Source organism: Myxocyprinus asiaticus, chromosome 14 (assembly GCF_019703515.2).
Source record: "Myxocyprinus asiaticus isolate MX2 ecotype Aquarium Trade chromosome 14, UBuf_Myxa_2, whole genome shotgun sequence".
NCBI classification, from domain to species: Eukaryota; Metazoa; Chordata; class Actinopteri; order Cypriniformes; family Catostomidae; genus Myxocyprinus; species Myxocyprinus asiaticus.
In genome coordinates this window covers 29413973-29441886 of record NC_059357.1, presented here as the reverse complement: position 1 = coordinate 29441886, position 27914 = coordinate 29413973, and the positions used below count along the sequence as shown (strand labels likewise).

Here is a 27914-nt window from a genome sequence, read left to right as displayed (position 1 = left end):
ATTCTCTCATTTACACTACCGGTCAAAAGTTTTGAAACACTTGACTGAAATGTTTCTCATGATCTTAAAAATATTTTCATCTTAAGGCGTCTGCTTAAATGTTTGAAATTAGTTTTGTAGACAAAAATATAATTGTGCCACCATATTAATTTAATTATAAATCAAAAATGTAAAAAAAAAAAAAAAAGTTTTTGAAATTGATGACTTGGACCAAATAATAAAGAAAAGCAGCCAATAAGTGCCCAACATAGATGGGAACTCCTTCAATACTGTTTAAAAGCATCCCAGGGTGATACCTCAAGAAGTTGGTTGAGAAAATGTCAAGAGTACATGTCTGCAAATTCTAGGCAAAGGGTGACTACTTTGAAGATGCTAAAATAGTTTTGATTTATTTTGGATTTTGTTTAGTCACAACATAATTCCCATAGTTTCATTTCTGTTATTCCATAGTTTTGATGACTTTACTATTATTCTAAAATGTGGGGGAAAAAAAAAAAAAAAAAAAAAAATAATAATAATAATAATATATATATATATATATATATATATATATATATATATATATAATAAAGAATGAGTGTTTCAAAACTTTTGACCGGTAGTGTATTTAAATGAAATTCCATGATAATTCAGAGATTTTAAAATCACATGCAAAACTATTGTGGAATTCTCTTGTGTGCTACAAGCACAAGCAGAATAGGGTCATTCACACAGAACGTAATCTTGCATTCAAAAACAGCTAGACGCAGTGCAGCAGAATGGAAAAGAACACAGGGGTCTCAAGAAGTGTTTTTAAAAGTTTAACTTTTAAGGGGCCACTCACAACGTACGTGTCCTTACACTAAAAAAAAAGCTAGACACAGTGCCACGAATAAAGCAGAAAGCTGGTGTTTCAAGACACATTTTTAATAGTTGAAGTTCTTTTTAACTTGAAAGGGCTCAAAAATGTGGCATTCCCTCGAAAGACGCTGAAAAACTCGTGAGACTTGGCACAATCGTCAAAGGCGTCCATCGAACGCATGTTAACATAGGAAAACAATTGAAAAACAGTGCAGACAGATACCAAAATGCTTTAGTTGTAGATGGCCCCTTAACCCAGCATTTTTTTTAAAATGCTCAGTGCTAAAAAAGCAGCGTCACATATTGTAAAGGTAAAAGATGTTAGTCTATTAGTGGATGTCTACACAGATCAACAATTAAAAAAATTGTGCAGATGGACACAAGGAAGTTTTTCTGTACAACCTAGTTGAAACCCTTCTACAATAACGGCAATTCTAAAACTGGCTATGGTGTTTAAGCCCTGCCCTTTTAGGCGCGAAGCTGTATAAATGTGGGCACGCAAACACCATTCCTTAGAATTTTCTTCAAGACAGCGATTCATCTCTCATTTAGAAGCCTTCTACTACTTCGCCGTTGACATACACGTGTCAGCTGGCAGGATCTTCACGGCAAGGAGAAGACTACCCGCTCCCCTGCAGTGTTCCGGCGAACACATGGCAAGGGATCTGAGACCATTCCTCCATACAGAACCTTTCCAGATTTCGAGGTCCACACTGGTGGACTCTCCTCTTCAGTTCACCCCACAGATTTTCTATGGGGTTCAGTTCAGGGGAGTGGGATGGCCATGGCAGAACCTTGATTTTGTGGTCAGTGAAGCATTTTTGCATTGATTTTGATGTTTGTTTTGGATCACTGTCCTGCTGGAAGATCCAACAATGGACCATTTTAAGCTTTCTGCCAGAGGTGGTTAGGTTTAGATTTTTTATCTGTTGACATTTGATAGTCCATGATGCCATGTATCCGAACAAGATGTCCTGGACCTCTGGCATAAAAACATCCCGACAATGTTAAAAATCTATCACCATATTTAACTGCGGGCATGAGGTACTTTTCAATATGGCTACCTCTCTGTGTGTCTGGCAAACTGAAGACGCTTGAGTTTGTTGTTGGATGAGAGCAGAGGCTTTTTTCTTGAAACCCTCCCAAACAACTTGTGATGTAGGTGACGCCTGATTGTAGTTTTGGAGACTTTCTGACCCCAATTCTCCAGATGTGATACTTGGAGAATTTTTGGCCACTTGAACCATCCTCCTCACCATGCGTGGAGCCACTATAGACACATGTCCTCTTCCAGGCCGATTCGTAACATCTTCAGTTGATTGGAATTGTTAATTATTGCCCTGATGGTGGAAATGGTAATTTTCAATGCTTTAGCTATTTTCTTATAGCCATTTCCCATTTTGTGAAGTTCAACAAACTTTTGCCACACCAGAACTTTATTCTTTGGTCTTACACATTGTGATGGATGACTAAGCTAATTTGGCTTGTGTGTTACCTCATATTTATACCCCTGTGAAACAGGAAGTCATGGCTGAAAAATGTCATGTTCCTTGTCACCCAGGTGTACTAAAAAATGTAAAATATGAATGGGAATATACCTCAGACATATTTTACTCAAGCATTTCTAGGGGTGCCAATAATTGTGGCCAACGTGTTTTGGAGAAAAATATTTAGTTATAAGATTCCCCCCTCAATTAGTTTACTTCAATTAAAGAACAGATTTTTGTGAATATTTTGAAAGAAAGATTTTTCACAGCCTTCTTCGCCCATATTTACCAAGGGTGGCAATTTGTTTGTCCACAACTGTGTGTGTGTATATATATAACTAAGAGAGCCGCTTACGTGTTCGCGTCTTTTTAAAGATGTCGTTCTGTAAGTGTTCATTATGCGAGGGACACATCCCGCCGTCAGATCAGCATGAGAGCTGCATTCACTGTCTGGGCCACACCCACGCAGAGACAGCTCTCATAGAGACAGACTGCCCTCACTGTGAAGTAATGAGTCTCAAGACGCTTCGCTCGCGAATTGCCCTCGTTCCGAGGGATGAATCAGCCTTCCGCGCCCTCCCATCCACCTCTTCTGTGACTCCCAAGGGATCACACGAGGAGGCACAGCGGGGCCGCGAGGTTGAGCAGGATGAATTTGAGGTGGATCTCGTGCCGGCACACTCCCCACGAGCCCCTTGATCTCCATATACTGTGTCTATGCCGATACAGTATGTACGAGATGAGCTTCGGTCCTCTGCAGGAGCGCACGGCCTCATCACGTTCGGCGGTTCTGATGCTGGTGATGATGTTATGTTTCTCACTGCATCTGGCGAGTGGCCAATGAATGACGTTGCCGCCCCTTCCCCCAGTGAGGCCGAGGAGCGTGCACGCGCCACTGACAAGGAGATGCTTTGTGTCCTTTCTAGGGTGGTCGAAGAACTCGGTCTTGTGTGGTCTCCTCCAGAGGAACCTGAAAAATCTTGCCTTGATGAATGGTTCTTGCAGTCCAGATGTCATCAAGTGACCGCGTTCCGCAGATCTACCCTGTTCTTCCCGGATGTTCATAACGAACGGACAAAATCCTGGCATGCGCCCTATTCAGCTTGCTCACACAGCGATTCCACTCTCCTCAAAGTGGACCACAAGTGGACAAAGGTTATGCCCATCTACCCCGTGGAAGATCTCTGACCAGCGAGTATCAGTGCGTGGAAATCATGCCCCTTTCATCTTTCCAAGCCGTGTTGGTTGACATCCACACTGGGTGGAAAAACATACTCAGTGGTGGGCCAAGCTGGTTCAGCACTCTGCGCGATGGCTGTGCTCCAAATTTTCCAAGCTAAGCTCCTCAAGCAAATGGATGAGCAAGGCTACAATCCTGAGACGTTCAAAGAGCTCTGCACCGATACGGACTTAGCGCTGCAAGCCACGAAAGTCACTGCACAGGCCATTGGCAAGTCAATGGGCAACTTAGTGGTTGTGGATTGTCACATCTGGCTGACCCTCACGGAAATGCGTGACACGGAAAAGCTGCTCTCTTCGATGCTCTGGTGTCTCTGTGGATAAATTTGTTGAACGCTACGTCACGACTTAGCAACACTCGCAGGCTATGAGACATTTTATGCCAAAACGAAGCAATACTTCATCACAACCGGCTCGCTCCCCCTCTGTCTCGGGCCAGCGCCTGGCTAAAAACCCCACGCCTGCTGCCTCAGCACCGCCCAAAGTTGTTGCCAAGCCGCCGGTAAAGCCACGCAAACCGTGGCCCAAACGAAGGCAGCCCCATCATCGCGAGCCCCATGCTGAGGGGAAAACCCTCCCGCAGCAAAGCGTGCCTCACTAGCATGAAGCGGAATGCAGTGCTTGCCGTTTCTTCCAGACCTGTCCCGAAGGAGGCTCGATTGGAGACACACAATGCTGTTCCCCTCTTCCCCACTGTTGTTTGTTGGGAAAGGAATATTGTTGTTCAAAATGTTATTCAAAACATTACCACTGAAATAATTTCAGAGAATACTGGGTTTTATGGGCAGCTGCTTCATTGTACATTGTTTCTTTTCAAAACCTTTTTTGTGCCACATGAATGTTACTGAATAATGTTGGAGCATGAGACAATTTTTAAAGCAGACTGCACTTTGTTGCAAGTTATTGTGAACTCAAAGACAAGCAGAGGTCTCTAAACAACAGCTTTTTTAACATGTTGCCTTGGCATAAATAAGTGGTTGACATGAAACCTGCCTGCATTTTGATGCGTTAACTCAAGAGTTGCAAAATAACATCAAAGCAGCAGGTTCAAACATATCTACAGCGTGAATGGATTTGCAGCACCTCTTTTGTTAAACTCTGCAGTTTTTGCAGTGGTGAATGTATTTTCACTCTGGAGATAGGGAGGGATTTGTTTCCCTTTGTCTTTATGAAAGTGAACCATGAAAGTGAAGGATCACAAAACCCTGCTGAACGGTCTTATATAACCCAAATCTCAGAGCGAAGGAAGAAATATTTGATTTTAAATTTGTTTTCAGAAACATTCTTTTTGCTTATCTAGTACATTAAAATAAATATATGAGAATAGATGATGTGTAGCTGAATAAGCAGATGCATTTTGTCAGTAATAAAATTAAGCGCTTCCGTTAGATTGCATTATGCTAATTTTATGCCACTACAAGCAAAATCAAAGAGATGCATTTTCAAACCTCATCTGCACTGTTAATGGTAATTGAGAAGTTGCCCTTTTGATGGAGAAGCTATAGGCCACATAAATTCAACATGATTTGTGGCAAAACAATGCAAGCATTCTTTCTGATTTGACAAGCACTTAAAATGCAATCTTTCTTAATTGGACTAGTATGGTGGAACAGTTTAAAAGCATCTGAAATGGTTTTAAACAGTAAAGTCAAAGTCAGACCAGTCCACTAATAAGATGTTTATATAAAACTTGTTTTGCTTTATTTGGAAGGGAGGCGTCTCATTTCCACTTGAAGAAATAGTTTAAAGATGGTCAGCACAGCTTACACGACTCCCTTGGTAACATTAATTGTTTAGGAAACTGTTTCCTACCTCCTAAAGACCCCATTAAATTGCTTCACAAGCACAGTATTATTTCCAATTGAAAAAGGAGGATTGGGTGGAACATAGAAGGGATCATCCCCTTTTTGTTTTATATAGGCAATAAGTTGTTGTTAGGCCACAGCCATATAACCATTATTTGCTAGTTAGTGGCAGGTGCTATTATAGAGAGGGACATACTCAGAGAGCATTTGATTGGACAAAAATCTGTGTAGTGCAGGCTGAGTATTCAATATTTTTGGTCCGTTTTCCTAGAATTGGGAGACTGTAAATTTAACCTTTTGCAACCCCACGTACACATGCGTGGACGTTGTATTGGCTTTGCTGTACGCAACGCATAATTAAAATTCTTTTAAACAGACTGATCTCAGTTCAGAAGACTCTGGACTGTCAATAAAGGAAGAGTCATGTGACAAAACAAAATAGTACTGATCAAAGTCTGTCTTTGGGAGGAACGCCAACAAAACTACATCTGGTAATCTAATTACGTTTTTACATTCAAATCAGTTTGAGTCAAAAGATTCGAGTCTCTAGTTTCATCCGATATTTGAGAGATTTATTGCAAAATGCCACCCTGCTAAACACAATATACACTAATGTGTACTTAAGCAAATTTTTTCCCCCTTAGAAATCCTATATTTACTGTGCATTATCACACTGAGTATCAATGGGTTCATCCAAAAGCTGAAAAATGTTGCTTTCAGAGGCTTTATATGGAGTTAGGATGAAAATAAGGTGCTGAAACTGTTCTGAGACCAGTGCAGACACACAGCACACTGGATGTTTAGTCATTCACTAAATAGTGAACAAGGAAGCATCCTATAGCTAAGTGCATTTACTCCTAAAATCCGATCAAAAGTTCAGTTTCAGGCTGCAGATTATGTTTGCACGACTCAACATGTTTGGCAGACATGGGACAATGGTAATCAGTACATAGATTTAGAATTTATAATGCTACATTTTATTTTAACGTGGTTGGCAGTGACTGGATGATGCTGGCCATTAGTTTGAATCAGAATTATTTATTCTAATTTCTGATGTAATGTCTGTAATGTCTCAAAAACATAACCAAAACTCCTGAAAACAAACAATTTGTTAAAAAAAAAAAAAAAAATCTGACCTTCTATAGCTTGGTATTATTTAAAATGTCAAACTTAGTCCCACTGTCCACATACATGAACACCCAATTATTAGGAAAACTATTTGCTCTAGATTTCTTTATATTTTTTTTTGCATGTTTATTAGGTGCTACCAGTTACAAATCAAAAAAGGAAATGGACAATGCACACAGCAGTCACACTCTTATCACAGGAGGTTAAATACGTATATCTGCTAAAAGTAAAAAAGTTTTTACGAGTACACTAGTATATAGATGGCTTCAAAGTTAATAGACATGGACTAAAGCCTTAACTCACATTTTGAGTTAATGGGATCTTTAATAATATAAGCTTCACTCAGCCTGAGTGGAGAATTCAGAGAGTGCGAGCTAAAGACATCATACTAGTTTTCCTAGTGAACCAAGCTTAGCTTCATTTCAATGCAAATACATCAGCTGTAAATTGTCAATTGTTCCAGGAAGTGCTGAAATGGTATCCTGGTGAATAGGATTGCTCACAAGGGAGATTCAGAAACCACCTCTTGCCTAACAAAATACCCCGGTGACCTTTTCAGTCTATTAAACCACTGTGAACAGCACATACCGTGCAATGAATCATCACGCAAGCTGAAAAAAATGTATTTCAGAAATGGGATTTTTAAAAGGAGGGGAAAAAAAACCATAACATTGCCGGCTAAATGGTTCAAAGACTACCATAACAAAAATAACATTCATTCAATAGAGTACCACAATATTTTCACAGAGGACATTCATTTTCCTTTATGTTGACCATCAAGATGGCTTGGCTCACAGAATACAGAACATTTTGTAGGATGAATCAAGTTTGAAGCACCTTGCGGTCATACAGAAAGGTAACCAATTTGCCCATGATGGTGGATTTTAGTATGATGGTGGACATATGGAGGAGGGAGTTATACACTTTCAGTGTTATTGCTTGGCTCTCATAGGACAGCCCACCTCAATAAAAACAGCCAATAAGAAGCACTTTCACAGTAAATGGTTGTAATAACAGCCAGTCACATGTATCTATGTTATTTCAGATGAATAAGTACAATGTGGATTATAGGTGCAATTCAGTACCACAAGATTTGAAGCAATATAGTTTACCCCAAAATGAAAATACTGTCATAATTGTCAGTTGATAGTGACTCACTTTAATGCATGAAAAAGCACTCAAAAGTATCATAAAAGTAGTCCATGTGTTTTGAAGGCATAAGATCTGTTTTGTTAAGAAACAACCCAAAATGTAAGTAATTTTTGCATGTTCACATTTAGCACTGCAAAAATGCAACTTCTCATGTGAACACACAAGCCACTGTGAATGTGCTACTCCACCATTAAACTTTTTTCTTCTCTATTAATTATCTCTCTTTTGACTATCATTATTCATAAAATGTTCTTTTTTTGTGTGTGTTCTGCATAAGAAAGTCACATGGTTTTTAAACAACATGAGGTTGAGTTAATTGTGACAGATGTTTCCTTTTTAGGGTGAACTTTTCCTTTGACACTCAAAACAAAAGGAGACAAATTCAATTCCATTTCATGACGTTTATTGATCAACTAGAAAATACTTAAAGAATTGAAAAACACTGATAATGCTGGTTGCATCTGTTAAAAAAAAAAAAAATATCCAATTCCATTTAAGTTTACACACAAGTCAACAGCAATCATAATATTGGTTTCAGTTTTAAAAAAATTTATTTTGTATTTTTTTACAAGATTAAATGTGTGTATAAAGTATCTCCATACTTATCTCCCCCTCTCATAAAAGGACCATTTACAAAACCTTGATGAACCTTTAAAATTTCAAATCATTTCAAAACTAAAGCTTTTTAAATTTGTATTATTATTCTTTTTTTTGTAACAGGACCTTACCAATGCTGAAGGAACAGCTGATGAAGACCAGTGAAGGACCAGCCTCCAGTCCACAATAACTTTCTCTCTATCATCTCCCACATTCATGATCAAGATCCTTCCCTCACTAGCAGCTACCTCACAGAATCCAAATTCAGCAGTATTGCACATTAAGCATGGAGGACGATTGCTCTGAGAGGGGGAATGTCATAAAGAAAGAAAACAATGATTTACAAAAATAAAAATCATGCAAATAGTGAACTCTATTAAGCGTCTACTAGGCTATACACGGTTTTCTCTAATATGCCAGTTAAACCTTACACATCATAAGAGACACTTAAACGGACCCTGGACAAGTAGCAGAGGACATCACCAATTCATCCCACATGAATGCTACCAGCAGAGGCCACTGACTCATACAGTGACCTGATGGGGAAAGGGATAGACTCTGATCTCCATTCACTTTACACTACGTCACAATAAGCAAAATATATATTTTTTTGTTGATTGCTCTAATATTATTTCTAGAAGCATATATGCTATCTCTAAAACATGCAGACAAAAATACTCTAAAAAGTGCTTTACAGCTTGACTCAAGCTCTGAGTAAACGTTTGTTTTGAGGGGCACTTAAATTGTACAACTCTATAAACAGGCAAATATTCAACACAAAGTAAATTCTGTATTCAAAGTCCATGTCAAATCAAATCAGCTTGTGTAAAGTTGCGTCAGATTCTCTGTGCATTTTAAGATTATTTGGCATTCGAATAGACTTTGGGTACGTGTAAAATCCTCAACCAAATTAGGTGACTTAAACGGTCGGAACCGGAATAGGCTGAATATTGTTCAAAACCTCAAGACCCCACACAATGATAAAACATGTTAAGAAATACAACCTATTGAATATCAACAAGATATCATCTCTTTAAGAGAGACTGGGCAATGTTATGAAATGCATATGAAAAAAGAATTCCAGACATCAGACATTTCAATCATTACCGTTATTCTATCTATAATAGTGTCAACACATTTCTAAAATATAGAAGTAGTTCTTAAATACTGAGTAGGCAGAATATTTTCCCAATTACTAAGACTGGAAGTATCTAGTGTCCATACCCTTCTTGATCTCTCTATACTCCCTCAAAAATGGGGGAAAAATAAAAACAAAGCAACAAAGAATCAGGAAGAGTTTGAGTCGTTTGGGGTATTCATTACAACAAACTTAAAAACAGGTAATGATTTAAAAAGTCTTTGCATGTTGACATTTCATGAGTGTAAAAATACCACTAAGAGAAACTATCAAATGAAAACATGATACCAAAGTGGGAGGTAGAAAGAAATACGGAGTTAAAAAAATTGGCTGGATATAATGAAAAAAAAAAGAAAGAAAAAAAGACGGAGACTGAACTGGAAGGCAACTGCAGAAATCTCTAATCAAATGCAGCTTACAAACTTGTGTTTTGAATATATCCTGGAAACTATACAGGTTTATAAAAATCAATGCAGATATCATAATTGTTGTTTAAACGTATCGGTCTAAAAGACATGGCAAATGCACAAGAACACTTTCCTTCCTAGCATCTAACAAAGCATGTATTCGACAAATACGTGTCCAATCTAAAAAAAGGAGAGACATTCATACTTCTGTTGAACCATATAAATGAGGCACAAATAATGAACCATAATCACAATTAAGATAACAAGGTGTTTGCAAGGCTTAAAAACAGTGTATTCAGCCAGATCAGCATATAATGAAGCCATAAATCAAATACATTTGACTGGTCTTGATTAGAGAAGCAGCGAATACGTAGCCTGGTCCTAACAGCATGCCAAAGCCTCTGATGACTGATGGCACTTTCTTTGGAACACAATATCAATCAGTGGGACTTATTTTCAAAGACAACATTCAGACTTTGATTCTGCCAGCATGCAGCAGCCTTTAGGGACCAAGGTTAATGCTAATAAGGCCATGAACCAGAAAAAAAATAAAGTAGATTTAGAAAGACAAAAATACCTCAGCTTTCACTAACAGATAACGTCACCTTGTGCCTTGCTTTGACCTGCTCAGCTATATGTTTTTTCGAAGAAAGTGCTTTCATGCATGAGATGTAATTGCTTTCTGTGGGGAAAATTTGGGATAATTCAGTGGGGAAGATTTGGGATAAAAGCTAAGTACAACAGATACAAAAAGCGAGCATAGACTGATTATATGGTGCTTTGAAATTGTCATTCTTCATCTCACTATCTCTCACTGACCCTGAGAAGCAATGAGAGAACAAAAATGTTTTTCTCACCTACCTGCGCAGGGGATTGTCGAGGGAAGTCTGTCCTGTGTAAGATCAAGGGCAGAATTTAAGTGCTTTCTGTTGTAAAACTGCATTATGGGACAACTGAATCCCACCAACCATTTGTCCTGTAATAGTTGTTTTGATATCACGATTACATTACATATGTCGTCAATGTAGTGGGCATCAGAGATAGGTTCCAGAAACGACTTACAATATCTTTGCGCTTAAACTAGTTCCTGATATTTGTTGTTTTACATTTTATTCACAGTTTATTAAAGCTTTTTTCTTCTTTTTCTGGTTTAAAAAAAGTACTGTCACATAAAACTATGGTACACGAAAATAAAATATATTTGTCCATATCGTATATAGCTTGTATGCATGTATTTACAAACAGGGTCATCTGCATGATGTCTCTCAATCAACTGTCCCTGTAGAGCCCTTGACTCATTAAAAGAAACCTTTCTGGCCTCCGTGGCTGAGGGATAGGATAGTATAAATATTCAGATAGATCTTTCGGGCTGCTTGGTTGGAAATGTGACTCACTTTTTCCTTTGAATAAACAGTTCTTGCGGGCTTGCAGACAACAGTTCTGTCCTTGGGTCATGAGGAAGGGCGGAGACCTTTCTTTTAAGTGCTCCTCATGTGGGCCGCAGCCAGAAGTCTGGTATTATTTGTCCAAGTTCATTAGCCAGCCCTTGTCCCTTTGAGTACTTGCAGGAATCTTAGTAGCAGTACACTGGACAACAGAGCATGTGGTTGAGATGGCTCTCTGGGCAGATAGGAACTGCAAGTGTGACATGCCCTGTCAGCTTAAATTACTCTTTCCATGCACTGTTCCCAGGGCCAAGGAAGCTGGTTCCAAACATTTCTTACCCTGGAGACTTAGTGCAGCAAAAGTGGAGTCACCTCCATCCAGCGGCACTGGTGACGGGCGAGATGAAAGGGTGCAGCGGTGCAGGTGCAGTTGACCTTAAAGACATTTTGGACATGTTTTCACTTTCTTTGTCACATTTTCCTCTTCGTTTTCTTAAACGGAGATTCCTTAACTGTAGGAGTCCAAAGACATCATTTGTCCATCACATTCAAGTCAACGGATCAAGAAAGAGTGGACAACACAACGTGCTCCATTAAAGGGCAAGAGGTATACGTCGAATTCCGAATAGGTTTTACATAATTTCTATAATACTGAGAGATTCCAAGATACCGTTGACTTGAAAACATTATGCATCACATGAATGTTATAGGTATGACATCTGTTAAAGTAGCCTTAAGTCAGGTAGTGACTTTGATCTCAGTTGTGAGTGTTTGTGTCTTCGTCAGAACATTTTTCCATACTTGTTGGATGAGTTGGACTTTGCATAAAGCCAACAAATCTGTCTAGCCCTTGTGTCTGGTATCTTATTCCTTAGTTTCACATATTTCCTAATTTGTTGCTCCTCAGCAAATGACAGGAACCCCATCCGTGTTGAATATCATTCCAGTGGTAGGTTCATAAATGCCTGCCAGGTAGTAGAGGTCTTCACTGTCCTGGTACTTCTTTGTTTTAATCATCTGCTCATATTGCTCAAGGCTGACTACCAGACATTTATGAGAAATGGTTTGAACATCATTCTCATCAATGTGAGAGGACTGGTAGAGCGCCCGCTAGAAAAATAAACAGCAAATGGAGATCAATCAATCTTTATTCCACAAACACAAAGATGATCCAACGATTTACTGCATTGGTTTTCTTACCTCCATGAAGTCTTTTCTCTGGTTGGAAGCTTGCAGAACAGCAGGAAGACTCTGGCCAGACATTTGATCCCAGTTCTGCCAAACAAAAATTTAAGATCCCAGAGTAAGGAAAGACTTGGACAGATACAAGTACAAATCCAGTATTATTGTCAAATAATGGCTTGAGCATTGAAACACATATTACATCTGCAACATATTTTAAACTTGTTTATTGAGCACAAGGAAAAAAAGGAACCTTTTTGTCATTAAGTTTCTTTCCAGGGTTGGTTTCCTCGGGATGATAGAACCATTTGACACGGACCACCATGTTGCTTCCCCAGGACTCCCACATGCTTTGGATGTGTCCAATGAAGGGGAGGTTCGGTCGTCCAGCAGACAGGAACACAGCGCAGTCTCCAATACGGATCATTTCCTTCCCACGCATTATGGCCTTGTAGAAAAGCTTCTTTGCCTTCCCTTTCATTCCCCGCCTCTGTCAAAAGTTGAAAGAAAACTTGTTTTCTAGTGGAATTATAATAAAGCAAAAACATATGATTACATAGTGGCGCCTTCTCGGGTTGACTATTATACAACCCTGAAATCTATCAACTTACCTGTGTAGGCTTTCCAAACCACTTCCACAGCTGTCTGGCAGGAAGGAAAGCAGAGATCTTGGGTCTGTTCTCTACAGAGGGTAGCCTTTGTCGTTTTGCCAGCTCCTTAGTTGTTGGGAGATGGATTCCCTCACGTCTTTTAGGGCGACCAACACCCTGCTTCACCTTCTGCTGCTTCTGGGGCTTTTGTTGCTGGTGATGCTGTTGCTGTTGGCTGGAAGAAGCATGCTGCTTCTGGAGCTTATGGATGTTGGCTGAAGTCCCCATTTTTGCCTTTGTCGTTTCTTCCTCCTCTTGAGGTGGCACTTCCTCCAAAGGAGGAGATGGTTGAGAAACAGTGACAGGTTCTTCATCTGAGCTGCAGGAAGATTCTTCATCACTGGTGGTGGAGGAGGATGAAGATGAGGAGGAAGAGTGGGATCCGGCTGAGGATGAGGAGCTGCTGGTTGAAGAGCTGGAGGAGGTGGGGCTTGATGCCCGTGAGCTGTTGGAGTTGGAGTCTTGTTTGGGCTTCTTTTCCTGGGAGGCCCCTTGCTCCTCTTCTCCATCCGATTCAGAGCTGCTGCTGCTACTACTACTGCAGTTGGGACACTCTAGTTCCTTCTTTCCCTTTTCCCCAGAGTTGCTCACCTTCATCAGTCCATCACTGCCACTCCCCAGCTTACGAACGCTATAGGTTGACATGCTTTCTGCAATATGGGGCTCTGCATCAACCGGTCTGGTCTTCGCTTTCAATGATTTATCAGTGGTGGTGGATACTGTAGTGTAGCTGATGCCAATCACTGACTTATTCTCTCGTTTGGAGAGGTTCTGTCCCTCCATCATCATCAAGGCTTTGGTCTTCTTGGTTTTGGGTGACATGACTCCTTCATGGTCAAGCTTGATCAAGATCTCAGTTTGAGGTTGCTTGTGATGCATTTTTACACCAAACCCTGATGTCTCCTCCTCTGCCTTTCGCAAACGCTTGACTGGCTTTCCTTTCCCTGTGGGACTTGCCGTCTCATTGTTGGAAATAAAGGAGGCCAGAGCAGTGGAGGGCTCATTATAGAGATCCACAGACAAAACTTTTCCATAGAGCTGTGGAGAGAAGACAGACTGTGGCTGGGAACGCACTTTAGCTGGGGGTTTGATTCCTGTGGTTCTCTTCTGGCTTTCATTAGATATGGGGATGGAGGGGCCGGCTGTGCCAACTTGCTTAATTTTTCTACCTGGCCGTGGGCTGCTTTTTTGACTGGACAGGGGCCTTTTGGGGACCTGTGTTGGGGCCGGTATGTCAGTCTTTTCATGCTCCTTTGGAGCGACTTCAGGCTCTGGAAAGCAGTACATGAGGGGAAGGTTTTAATATGCCAGACCAAAAACACACTTACCTACATAGAATGCTGGAAGGCTGAAATCTGTTCCTGTTCTGGCAGTAAGCTTTTTTCCAACCATAAGAAAATGATTTAAAATCTATGAAACCACCAATTCAATCCATGTTTCCAAGATCACAACATTTCTAATTTCAGTATAACCAGTTCTGACTGCTTGATGTTTAATTTTAACCAAAGCAATAACCACCTTTACAAACAAAACAAACTCTGTTCTGATTTTTGTACCTGCTTAAATTTCAGCGAGGGTAAGTATTTGGTCTAAGGAGTGGAAATTACCAGGTTTTGGTTTTGGTTTTCTCCCTCGACCCCTACTTTTTGGAGCAGAATCTGTGTTTTTGGGAGGCGTCTCTTTGCCCCCAGGTACATCCTTACTGCACTTCCTTCCTCGTCTTCTAGTGCTGGCCACAAGGAGGGCAGGGGATGGTTCTGCACCTGTTCAGACATTCATTTAGTTTAGAAAATATCATTGAATGTGTTTACACGTTTATTATGCTTAATAAGCGTGAAAGGTCATTTAAATGCCTTGTATGGTTTTCATTCATTGTGAAGCTGATCAGCACACTGATTTTTTTGTCCATTACCCTGTTTTTGCTCTGCATCTAAAAACCTTTACTGACATTCTTACCAGCTTCTCCAATGTGCTCGTAAACAAGTGCATGACTGCATGAAGTGCACCAATAACAGAGAAAAAACATATAACTTCAAATCTTGTTTTGATTTTTGGAATTCTAATTTTTTACAGTTATCGATGTATTGTTGTGCATATAAACACTAAAATACTTTGGAACTTTTGTAATATTTTGCAGCTTAGTTGCCTATCTATGAAACAGAAAAAAAAAAAAAAAAAAAAAAAACGAACTAACTTACTAACCAAACTATTGGCAAATTTCCAAATGCTTTTCTTTTACATATTTTGAAAGTTATGTACAAACATTTTCACAGCCAAATACACAGACACAGATTTTAATATTTAAATCTAAAGTGCTCTTTAATATGGCACACAACTTCGAACCTCTCAGTCTCACTATCAATCGTAAGCAATCCACTAGCAGTTAAAAGAAAAACATTGCTTTTACTCAATCCATCATCAAGCTTCAAGAGCAAAACCAAACAAAATCAGTGGCTACATGGACTCCAAATCAAACAGAGCAGATATGGGTTTTTTATATAACTTGGACTTTCAGGTAATGTTTCAGGCATTCCTTCGTGCTTTGGCTTTTACTCTCTACTTTGCTGAATACTCACACTGAATCTTGTAGTCCGGCGGCAGCAACCTAATATGCGAGAGTGGGATCCGTCCAGTGTCTCCATCATCAAACTCCACTGTGATCAAGTCGTCCACTTCTTCCATGTCTGGACTCCCTGGGGACACGTAACAGGGTTGAAGATTGATGCAAAAGAATGTGCATCACCTCAATTTATGTTTCCACTGAGCGAAACAGCAAATACTGCTGCGCAAAGAGAGATTAGCCGCATATTTCTAAGCGTTTCAGTAGAAGCTGCATGGATTCATACAGGGCCTTTTCATTCTCACTGGCTGACAGCAGCAGTAGCACCGACCTCCCTTTAAGAGTTTCCTGACAAGTCTCCGGCTCCCTCCGCTGCTTAGCAGGAGGGAAAATAAATAATAATAGGGCAGAGCTCTGCATGTAGCTAACCACATCATCCTTCAATCCCCAGCTCAGTTTATCTGGCAGTGCTTATGGACTTGGCTAAAAGATTTAGATTAAAGGAAATGAAACAAGCCTGTGCTCTGAAAGGTTCTCTTACTTAGCCTCGGTTCGGAGAATAGTGGACATTTGTATGTATTTTTCCACTCCAGAAACATAGACGCAGTAATACACTGCCTTCCTATAAAATTCACAAAAGGATAATTTTTTAAAAAGTCTTTACACCTCATTGGTCCTTATCCTCTCTCAATATTTATACTCTTTATTCATGAGACATGATGAGAACCAATGAGGTTGGATGTTATTGCTGTAGCCGCCACATTCAATTTAAGTGCTTTACTTTATTAATATGACTGATTTAAGAGTGAATTCGACTTAAAGTTCATTCTGTTCATCACACAAAATGATTGTATTGCTTTAGAAGACTTTGAATATATTGCAGTAGTCGTATCAATTACTTTTACTGTGGTTAAAGGGTATTTTCCACAGATGATAGAAAGTTATACAGAATTGGAATGACATTAGGGTGAGTAAAAGACATAATTAAATTTTTTGAGTGAACTATCCCTTTAATAGGTACTATTAGCCTGTAAAAGGTGCTAAATTAAGCGGAACAGGCAAGCCCTACCTCTTACAACTGTGCCAGGGTAGAGGCAACGGTACTGCTGGCTCCAGTAGGCTGCAATCCTGGTCCCTTGGGGAAGGTATCTGATGGAGGGGGGTTTCACATCAATAATCTGTAATGAGAGAGAAATATTAAATCAACACATGCATGCATTCACAGTATGACACTTTGTGGTCATCTATCTGCTAAGCTGAATAACTAATGAATAATTTTCTGGTGAGGAAATTTATTTTTTTGTATATAATCCATTTTAGAGAGGCTGTTATGGCTAAGGTTGCTTTTGGCAGTGGTCTGCTACCAGATACATTAGGAAGGCAGTAGTCAAGAGAGCAGACCATGTAAGCGGAGAGGAGCGAATTGTCACTCTGCTCAAATATTCGCCATGTGCGATCGCGCAACTCCAGCACTCAAGTTCAAAAGTCATCTCTCATGAGCAAGAGCTGGAGTGGAGCGGCATGAAATGAGAAACAATTTCTTTGTCAACATTCTTGTTTATTTCATTTGCTGCATCAGGTACAAAAAATCCCTCTTCATATTGGCATACAACCTAATATTTAAAAGCACAAATAACAACTGCACAAACAATGCCTTGATGTAGGCTACTTTAGGCTACTAAAAAATAGCCTTGTTCTCTCTGCCCTATTTGGACATGGTTATTTTATATGGGGACATGGGGTAATGTAACAGCCTAATTACCAGAGCTTCTCGTTTATTTGAATCCTGTGTCAATCGTTCATATCAGTAATCTTTCTGGACTTTTTGCGGGCAACGTGGTCCCACGGCGGTAAACATAATTGCGTCTATTACCTTTTACCTCTGTAAAAATAATCCCTGTTAATCTTATCCCATGTGAATTGACATGTTGGTAAAAAGCCAGTCAATCTGCATTGTCCAGCCTGTGAACCCTTTAAATCATTATTTCTAAAGTTCACCAAGTGTCTGAAGTGGATGTTGGTCATTGAGAAGCCACCAGAAAATGTAAGACATGCTTCAAACTTCATCTAATGCTGGCTGTTGTGTTTGAACTGATGCATGAGAAACAAACAAGCATGATTTCTTTTGATTAGGAAAATTAGAAAAGGACACAAGTCCTAATTTTGTGATTTGAGCAGAGTGAATGGGAAAAACTGTGTTGAGCCCCGCGTTTCGCAACATATTTTTCTGGAGGGACAAATAAAATTACATAATGTGAAAAGACTGTCTATGTTTTTAAAGAGTGTTCAGAAGTGTGCTGTAGGATTACTGGCTTGGTAAAGTAACCAGTTCTGTTGTATTTTGCCAGATATTCAAGTCAATTTCTTCTAATAATCCCAGATACGTATGAATGTTTAATACTTCATAATTAATCAGCACAGCTAAATAGCTTACATTTTCTGATGGGTCAGTTACGCATGACAGCAGTGTGTCAAGGCAGTGCCAACACTCTCATCTCTGTGATTTATACAGACATTGCTTATCCCGTATGAATCGACTGTAAACCTTACAGACGTCCGCGGTAGCCTAATAAAATTATTTTACTTTATAGACATATATCTGGGAAACTAATCTGTTTTGAACGGCCTCTGCGGCCTCACCTCACTGTAGTCTGTTCTGTTGTTGGAATCGGCCCCTGCCACAATCAGCTCGTGAATCACACAGAGTTTGAAAGCTGCCTCATCTCTGATAATCCACTCTGTTTAAAATCTTGGACCTAATACAACCGCCAACATCAGAGATTTGTCAGTGTAGAAGCAAATACATATAAATGTAGCGCATTCTGTTTGGAGCGGAAAGTGAGCGCCTTGCGAGCGGCCGGAGTGGGGCTGAGCGCAGTCTTATGAAACGTGTTCCTCACTCCAGTGAAATTCTGATCGCTCCACTCTTCGCTCCGCTCACATGCTCTGCAAGACAGAGGTACTGGAGCAAAACATGCCCTTAGCTTAACAGCAGGGGAAGGTGCTAAACAGCTTCTATATTACAGCTTGCCTCAGGCCTGTTAGCAGAGAGGAAGCTGAGGAGTGTGCCTGGAGTAACACACAGGCCCGCTGTGGTGAGCCGTAACGTGTATGTGGGTCAGTGACTGGTGCAGGGCAGTGTTGTGTACTGACCGCCTCCTGTAGCAGCTGCTCCAGGCAGTAGATATGTGGCCTGTTCCCCCTCTCACCCTCTACCACCACACTGTATCTGTAAGACAGGACACACAATTATGAGCCAAATACGAACCTTAAAAAGGGCAAAAAGAGGTATAAATACCCTGTTGTCCTGGAAATATTGAAGTCAACATAAAACAGCATTCGCAACCTATTTAACTTAAATAATTTGACATACATCTGAGTGAAACAGAAGAATGCACAAGGGCAAAAATGTAGGACAAGACTTGATTTTATCCAACGGGAATTGATGGGACGTTCTATTCCAGAATGGAGCCATACCTAAATGAAAGTTTGGAGTCTATTGTGGAGGATTATTCCCACTCTTGAAACACCAACGCTCACTTTTGAGGTGGCTTTTCAACCGCAATTTGAAGATTATTTAAGAATATTAAACAGCATTAAATTACTGATAAATATTGACAAGATTTAAGAAAGACTACATTACAATAAAGCAGTAGCCTAAAAGAATGCTTACAGTTATATGGCTATTGGTTAACATTAACATTAAGTGATGCCAGCTGGAAAGTCAATTCAGTGGTGGAGCAAGTATTTTCTTGAAAGATTACAAGGACAAGTTTTTTTTCCCCCTCATTAGAATAACTTGCTCTGATAAATCATGAAAAATAAGTCCAGCAACATGTATTAAGAAGGTAAATAGGGTTTTTGTTGACTTTAAAGCACATTAGGTGAGGATACAAAATCTGTTGACAGAAACTGTGCTCTGTGAATAATGGTTTTGTCTAAGAATATATCCAGTGGGCTGTAGCGGAGAGATGCAGAAGGGCTAAACCAAAAGACTCAGCAGCCCAAAAGCTGAGGCGCTTCTAACATGCAGACAGGGCTCCTCTGAGAACAACAGAGCTTTGAACCGGCCTTTATTCACAATACCCACCAGAGCCTGGCTTTCTTGCCAGTTGCTCTCCCCCCTTATTCATGCTTGACTTCAGGGATGAAATTTGGAGGGGCTTGCCTTTTTTGTTATTTTTTTTTATAGAATTCCTTGCCCGATAAGTTAATCCTTTTGCGGCTCTTTTGTTGTATTTACTGTCAAAAAGTCGGTGCTGTGGGGATATGCAAGATAAGTCAAACAGTTTTTTGACATATCACATGAGAGCCAAAATGAGCTCTGACACAAATGGAAAAAAGGAATAAAAGAAGGTAGGCCAGGGTAAGTCTGTGCGTAGGCACAGCAGAATCCCAAACGTAGGCTTCTCTCGCTCTAGACTTAGAATATTATTCCAGGAAGTTGGGATTTTTCACCTCAGAAAAATCTGCAATGCCCACTACAAGCACAAGAACAATTACAGTTTCCACTGTCAAAGTGAACAACCATGCAAACGTATCAATATTGTTAAATAAAAAAGAAATATGTAACCCTTTAAGCTCTGAAGGTGTTTTTAAAGATTTCCTGTTTCAGATGCATGCCCAAAATTAAAAGCTTATGAATAAAACATAAAAAGAACTAATTACACAACAATGGCGAAAGGTATGCTTTTCTCCAAAGCATGCAGGCATAAGTAACGAGATCTCATTCAGTTCCATTCTGTGTCATTTGAGCCATCATTGAGTCCGTGTCATGTACTTGGCACTATCTCCTGGTGGCCAAATGTAATTAGAGTGAACAATCCTCTCTGCCCATATTTAGATGACTTCCACCTCTGGTTGCAGCGATCTGAATATTACAACTGGTTTAGCATTTCATGACGCTGGACAAAATACTACATAATTTCCAATAAAGTAATCCGATCCAGGAAAGCTAATGTGTTATTAGCCAGATTGCACATTATGTTCTGTGCACACATTGTGCTTGGTGTGGATTAGCTAATGATCTATGCTTCCGATGAAGTTGTGTGTGGGCTCGTTTTAATGGGAACCTCATCCTCCAAGTAATGGTATGTAATATTTAATGTTCTGTTTATTTTTCTTGAAGTTATAAGTGAAAACGCAGCATATAAGCAACACCTTTTAACATTTAACATGAATGTCAAAAGCATGTACTTAGCTATTACTCGCTACATTTTTGTTTGTGAGTAAAACATATAAGCTGGTTGCATTCTACTCTTTGAGAGCTTTCCAACGACACATGGCTATTTTATCAGTTACATGTTTTTACCGATTACAATAATATGTACAGTGCAACATTATTTATACATTATCAAAACGGAACACTTCTGATTTGTCTGCAAATTTCAAAGCACTTGTTCAGCTTTGGTCATAATGCCTACATGCATTGTAAAGTACAGCTTCTAAGCTTTAAAACGATACCTATTTTGTGTTGGACAAGACTGTAGTTATTCATATTTTGATAATTATTTTTTTCTTGGCGGGCCTACCGGTGGGCCAATCCCAGTTTAAAAGGAATAGTTCACCCAAAAATGAAAATTCAATCATTTACGAACCCTAACTTTTTTCCAAGCCTGTATGACTTTCTTTTTTGGAACACAAAAGGAGAAATTTTGAAAGAATTAACTGGTAATTTTTCCCCCATGCAATTACAAAGAAAGGGGACTGTAGCTTTCAAGCTCCTGAAAGGATGCAAAAGCACCATAAAAGTATCATAAATGTAGTCCTTACGACATACAAGGGACAGGAGTCGTATGGGTTATCGGAAAAAGAGAGAACATGGTAGGTGGCCCTTTAAAGTGCAGTTCACTCTGTATCACAGAAAAGGGTGTGAGCACACATATATCAGGCCTCAATGTGTGATGGCCGAGATAGGACTTCTGATTAAAAAAAACACCCTGACAGTTGGATGTTTGGCCTTTTTTTCATTTGGATTCATGAGGGTGCCTGCGGTTTAAGTACGAACCAGAGCCAGCTCTCAGAGATGTCCATCACCGACTGGCAGCCTTATTACTGTGACATGGACCGGGGAGGTGATGTGGGACAGTCTCCCCAGAATGCTTCCTCCTGAAGCTGGCCTGAGGGGGAGGACTCTGCCAGCCAAACCTGATTGGTTGTGTCTGCAAAGCCTGGGATAAATTCACAGCAGCTGCCTCAGGGGGGCTCAGGCCACATGTAGCAGGGTTAAATATCTGTCATGTTTGTGGATGGCTCGCCCGATATAGGTTTACAATATGGGAATGTTAAAATGTGTTTTTGTTCATAAGTGGAATAGAAGGTGTTTTGTACTAATGGTCAGTATGGAGTAATTTATAATGGTAATAAATGTTCTTGTTGAAAATAGTTTATCTTCTTTTATTTAGCTACATTTGCCCTTCAGATTTTGTCTGTTTTTGAATCTATATTTATTTGTTTATTAAGTACATTTATATAACAGCTCTCTGGAATACTTTATTCTTATCAGTCAAGATTTAGTTGTTTATCAAGTACATTTCACAGATCTTTGTAATATTTGATTCTGATCAATCGAAACATTCCAAAGTCAAATATTTTGATTTAGCTAAACTGTAAAACTGACCGTTGTCTGCTGCAACAGATTCCAACACTACCTGTGCTAGTGTAATGTCTCTTGTAACACTCTGTGATCTTCTCACAAGATCAAATAATTTAAATTTAGATCAATAGTTTACGTCCTTTTATTCATTTATTTAATAAGTAGCCACGTTGGGGTCCTGATTAACCTGTTTTGTTAAAATTACTGTCAGACTGTGCATTATCGCTTACATATCTTGCAACTAAATGTCATAATATTGACTGACCCCTGAGATGTATATTATCTTGGCAAAACTTCTCAATAAATAAATTCTAACTCGTCATATAAATAAATGCTTCTTAATCTGTGTTTCAGCAGAGAAGCATGAACAGGATTTTTGATTTCTCAATATACATATCAATGAAGAAAACTGCTCAAAAGAAAGAGTAGTTATATACAGACACACAATGCTATTTGCCACATCAATTTCCTCTCAGAGATGACATTCAAAAATCTTTGAGGCAGAGGGAATTTTTGTGGTAAAACGCCTATCTTTATACAGAGCCACTTATCTAAAATGCAATTAAAGAAAAAAAACTTGTGTCAGTGAAGGATGGAGTGAAAGCTTCAATTAGTTCCCCATAACCCATAAATAAAGGGCCTGTGCAATTAGCATGGTCTTCACGTTTGAAAGTGGGACAATGGCTTTGCCAAAGGACTTTTCAGAGCTGGACACACAAGTCTTCATGAAAGCACAGGCAGAGATCAGACACGTTTCCTTTCCCTGGATTGGATTCAGTTACAATTCAACATTAGCTGTGTGAATTATTGACTGCACAATTAAGCAGTCCACTTTCATGAACTGCAAGTATGTTCATATCTGCAGAAGTCCAGGCTCTCCACAACAGGCACCATTAATGAAGACAGGCGAGGCTTATAAACAGCAGCAGAAGCGGAGGCAAATAAACATCTCAGTGGCCAAACATGGATATTCAATCTCTAGATGCATGTTGTGTAGCACATGCTGCCACAGAATTACATTTCCAGAGGGCAGGACAGACAACAAGCGATCTGTTCAAGTCAAGCCCTCCATGCTAGCGCCTGACTCTTGCTCTCGTCATATTAAATACTCTCTCTACCAATTCTCATCGTCACACCAAAATACCTGCTTTGAAGATCAGTGGTACAGGCACGAGAGTCAAGCACAGAGTCCTGCACAAAGGCACCTTCCTTAGCTGGAACAAGCTATTTTTAGTACATGAGTCACGCACACAGTCAGAGTGAAAGAGCGAGCGATATTTCACTGCCACATTATGACGAATCTCTCTCATTATTTCACGCAATACTATTGCAAATTAACAGCTAAAGCGTTGCCTTACTGCTTTGTAAATAACCTGTTTAAGTGTATAATTTTTGTGCCATTTGATTCACCAAGCAGAACTGCATTTGATTATTATTATTGTTTTCAAACAGGTTTCCCGAACACCTGAAGAACTAGCATCCCCCCCTCGGCAGAATGTTGCCTGACCTCTCTGGCTCACAGATCGACGGAAATTGGGAGGACGATTGTGATGGGTGTTTGAATGATGGCTGCTCCCCCTCTCAGATTGATAAGTGGAAGACGAAGATCTGAGCTGAATGCTAAACACAATCATTGAGCTGCTGTGTGTCATTGCTCTAATGAAACTAACATGGAGGACAACACGCTTCACAGAGGGCAGGAACGCAACGGAGCACTTCTCATTAAAGTTTCCCCGGCCAGATGCTGCAACTGTTTGATATTTTTTCACCAAATAAGATTAGCCTTTATAGAAATGACTTTGAGAGGAAGTCCCTTACCCCTCAGTAGCCTAAAACTTGTTCATCCAAGTGGATAATAGGACATGGGAGACTACAGAAGACATACAAAATCCAAACTAAGCAAAACTGCCCTTTTCTCACTTCTTGTCCCTCAAGACAATAGACCTTTTTCACAGACTGTGGTGAAGCATTTCCACCTTATTTATCAGTGTAAATCTAAAAAAAAAAAAAAAAAAAAAAATTATATTATAATTTTTTTTTTAATATTGAGTTTAAGTTTATAACATTATGCTTTGTGTTATATTACCCTGGAATTCGTTTTAAAAACTGAATCACCACAGCTGTGAGGGGGTTTCTATTACAGCTGCTGAGAGAGTGACAGTAAATTTGGCATCTTCTTCCATCTGATTGCTTAATTCACCGCTCTCTATATTTTTCCTCTTCTGGAAAGTCATTCAAACGTAATAGTGGATTTTTTTATATTGCTCTTGGAGCAAATGGGTAAGTGAAAATAATATTTGCAGTGATCTCACATTCACCGCTGCTGAAGTTTACCCTGCAAACATTTACTTCCATGTTCCAAAACCCTGAGTGTGAAAAAGGTCTATTCACACCCCTTCTGTTTCCTGACCAAACAAAATGGTGCACTTCCAGATTTTTCCATGCAGAACTTAGAACAGGACCTTACAATTGGAAAACTGGCAATATTTCACTTCCTCTAACCTGTAAATGGCCAGAGAGCTACAGCTAAATAGACCACAACAGTGAATGTCCACTTGTTTTACAGCCTTAGTTCCAGAAGTTTTTTTCCCCTTTCTCTCCACAGTCATTTCAAAAAGTTTTTCAATAAAGAGTAAACTAACCAGCTTTGAGATAAATCACATTTCATTCCCAGTAAAATTTTGAAAATCTGTCAAAAAGACAAAGGTACAAGTAAAGTAATGTGTTCTTATGGGGGAATTAATGGAATTTGTAATTAACCATCCCATAAAGAACTGAAAATGATGTTATTAAATTAGGCTGTTTTTTTCTGATTTATTTCCTTATCAGAAAAAAACTAGTACATTTAAGCCCTAATGCCACAGAACTAACATGACTAAAATGGCCTAGCTAGCCTCAAATAACCAGCAAAAACCATGTTTGCTGCGATTCCCCACATCACTGTAACACCAGGCTTATTACCAAAGTTTTTTGAGCACATTTTGGAAACTTTATTTGCATCTTGGTGTTCCCATCCAGTATTTTTTATGCAACCTCCCTATATTTACTTAAAAATACATAGATGGAACCCCAGCTACTGAGTTCACTGATTGGTGGATCTCGCTGCATTAATCAATAGTGTAGGACTTTGCCTAGAAATCAGAAATTAAATAAAAAATAATAATAATGAAGCTGAAATAACACTTATTGTTTCAACAAAAGCATTCACAATTGCTTGACTATTCTGAGCGAGATGTTTACTTCTGTAACCCCAATTTTGTGGTCTATAAATAAACTTAAATAGGCAAACAGAACAGTGTACAGAAAACATGGCATAAAACAGAATGAAAACAGCTTGGGTGGGGTCTCTTACATGTCAGGAGAGTGAACTGTGCTGACGTGTCCGGCATACAGGAGTTTGTCATCCATAGGGATGAGGACTCGTAATCCATCCTGCAGTTCATCTTTGTTAATGACACAGTTCCGGGGGGCTGAGGGGGAACAGAGGGAGGTAAGCACGGCTAAAGAGAGGAAGACGTGTCCAAACTTGTGCCTCTAAAGTCTGAGCCATCTCATCGTCACCTTAAAGCTCTAAATGTTGTAGAAAACATGTGTGAGCTCATCCAATTAACGTACGAATGCAATCAGGCCGAATCGATTTTCTGATTTTTAATGGTGGATTAAGATAAGATAAGCTGTGAAATTACCTCTCCCTCACGTCATTCAAAAGACATTAACTTTTAATTGCATGCGGCCAAGAAAATTAAGTCCGATTTAGTCGTAAAACAGCAATTAAAAATGGAAGAGCATTGGGGAAAAGAGCTCAGTGGTCTTGCTGACATGAGGGAATGTGAATGAGGTGGTGTATGTGTGTGTTTTTATAAATGTCAGTGTTTCCTCCAGATATGATATTTTACCTGAGTTGAGAGCTTGCAGTCTGAATTGAATGTGATGAGATAAAAAGCATGTTCCGTGACATAACGATAAAAAAACACCATGTCTTTCTATTGCATTGTGTTCACTGGCTGCTCTCAAAAGCGAACATACAGTGTGACGTGCAATCCGGTTAACTAACAAATGACTCTTATTAGCCAGTTCTATTAATTAATCGATCCAAACGATGTTTGAATCCTTCACTGATTTAACTCACTAAATCAAGAGTGGTTAATCTGATTCACTTACTGAACCGCAAGTCTTTACTTTCAGTCACATCTGACTCGAAATGAAGCAAGAATTGTTTTGTGTACTTGAAGGTTTGTGAAACTTAACAGTCATTACCACTTGTTCATATGACAGTGGAAAAACAGAATCACATTTGCAACAATTTTTGTAATAAATGTTATATTAATAGTATATATACTGTATGCATGTATGTAGGTATGTACATATATTTGGGGAGCACTCCTGCTGCGAAAGTAGAATTCTGCAGAAAAGACTTGTGTGCGTGTGTCTTACCAGGGGTGCAGGGTCTTTCAGGTGGCGCGCTCATGGGAGGATTCTCATCTTCTGAGAAGCTGCTGTCCTGGTTGGGCTCAAAGTCCTCATCAGCAGCCATACTTTCCATCAATTTACTGACAGCACCGCCCTTCCATCGAGCCTGCAGGAGTAATTCAAGCACATTTTGCCCCAATTCCTGAGACAATACAATATATTGAACGCGGATCCATTGTTGGTTCAGTTCTAATAGATGAGACCCATGTGCTTACTAGATGGGAACTGATTCAGTAAAACCTATTTATATGAGTGGCAAGCTCAGCTTGCGAGATGTAGGATGTTTTGATTTTGAATGCGGCAAATACCCAGAGGAGTTCCCGCTGTGTGTTAGAACACGTGATTTATACATAAGATGAAAAAATATCAGCGGCGGAGAGCTTTAAAATGCAGTGGAGATTTATCTTGAGATGAAATAAATAATGTCAAAATAAATAAATCGGGTAGGGGTGGTGGGAAAATGGATGGAGGGAGATGGCGTTTGGTTAATTTCACTGCTTTCCCGCTGAGTGTGCAGTCTAATTAGGCTTGCTGCTCCACTGCACTCTCCCCTTTTTGCTCTCTCTCTCCTTGCCCGTCTCACCTCCCTCCCTTTGGGCATGGTGTGTAAGGAGGGAAGGCCCATTCAGAGTGGGGCAGGGGGCAGAAAGGGATGTCTCATTTAAATGCAAGGCTTTTCCCAACAGGCCGTGCAAGAGGGGCCTTGAGCCTACCAGGTAAAATTATTCTAATCCTTTTCGCTGCAGATTCACAAGCATCATAAAATGGTTGCTATTCTGTTTCAAATATTTATAATTTGGCATGCTAAAAATGTGAGTTAAGGCACAGTGATATTATTTTATGTAACTTACATAATAACAGGCAGCAGAGTTAGGAGAGATCAACAAAAGTAGGATATTTTGTCATCATTAGCATTAGTAGTAAACTGATATGGGGTTTTCAATGGCAGATATCTAGAAAGCAGGGCATTCATGGACATATATTCTCATGCATATGTTGATATCAGATTAAAATGCTAGTATGAAAGTATATGGGAAAGTTCATATCTTGGGTCCTATAACTGGTTGCCATATCATTTAAGTTTCAGAAAATTCTGTCAAAAATGCTGCTTGCATATTAAATAAGAATGAGCAAAATGCTGTTTAAAATAGCTTTAGATGTATTAGTAATGTACGATTCACAAATTAATTGTTCTTTTGAACCAATTATTTTATGAATTGACTGAACTGATTTGCAAAGCTTTGGTAGATCACCCGACAGAAAGGGATGACTTTGTTAA

At 39.5% G+C, this 27914-nt stretch overlaps 1 protein-coding gene across 7 annotated transcripts in view; it reads right to left on the bottom strand.

Annotated features, from left to right (window-relative positions):
* Positions 1-8037: 8037 nt before the first annotated feature.
* LOC127451374 (trinucleotide repeat-containing gene 18 protein-like) overlaps positions 8038-27914 on the bottom strand; it is a 107654-nt gene continuing 87777 nt past the window's right edge. For 3 of the 7 annotated variants that reach the window (XM_051716026.1, XM_051716027.1, XM_051716030.1), the window contains 10 exons: positions 26600-26777; positions 25518-25635; positions 18724-18799; positions 16640-16748; positions 15587-15703; positions 14618-14773; positions 12972-14281; positions 12614-12850; positions 12379-12453; positions 8038-12288 (listed from right to left, as the gene is read on the bottom strand). In XM_051716026.1, coding sequence (XP_051571986.1) covers positions 12082-12288; positions 12379-12453; positions 12614-12850; positions 12972-14281; positions 14618-14773; positions 15587-15703; positions 16640-16748; positions 18724-18799; positions 25518-25635; positions 26600-26777 — 2583 coding nt within the window. In that variant the 3' untranslated portion in view covers positions 8038-12081. Of the gene's footprint in view, positions 12289-12378; positions 12454-12613; positions 12851-12971; positions 14282-14566; positions 14774-15586; positions 15704-16639; positions 16749-18723; positions 18800-25517; positions 25636-26599; positions 26778-27914 lie in introns of those variants that run through there. The other 4 variants (XM_051716028.1, XM_051716029.1, XR_007899098.1 and 1 more) reach the window with 3 other exon arrangements.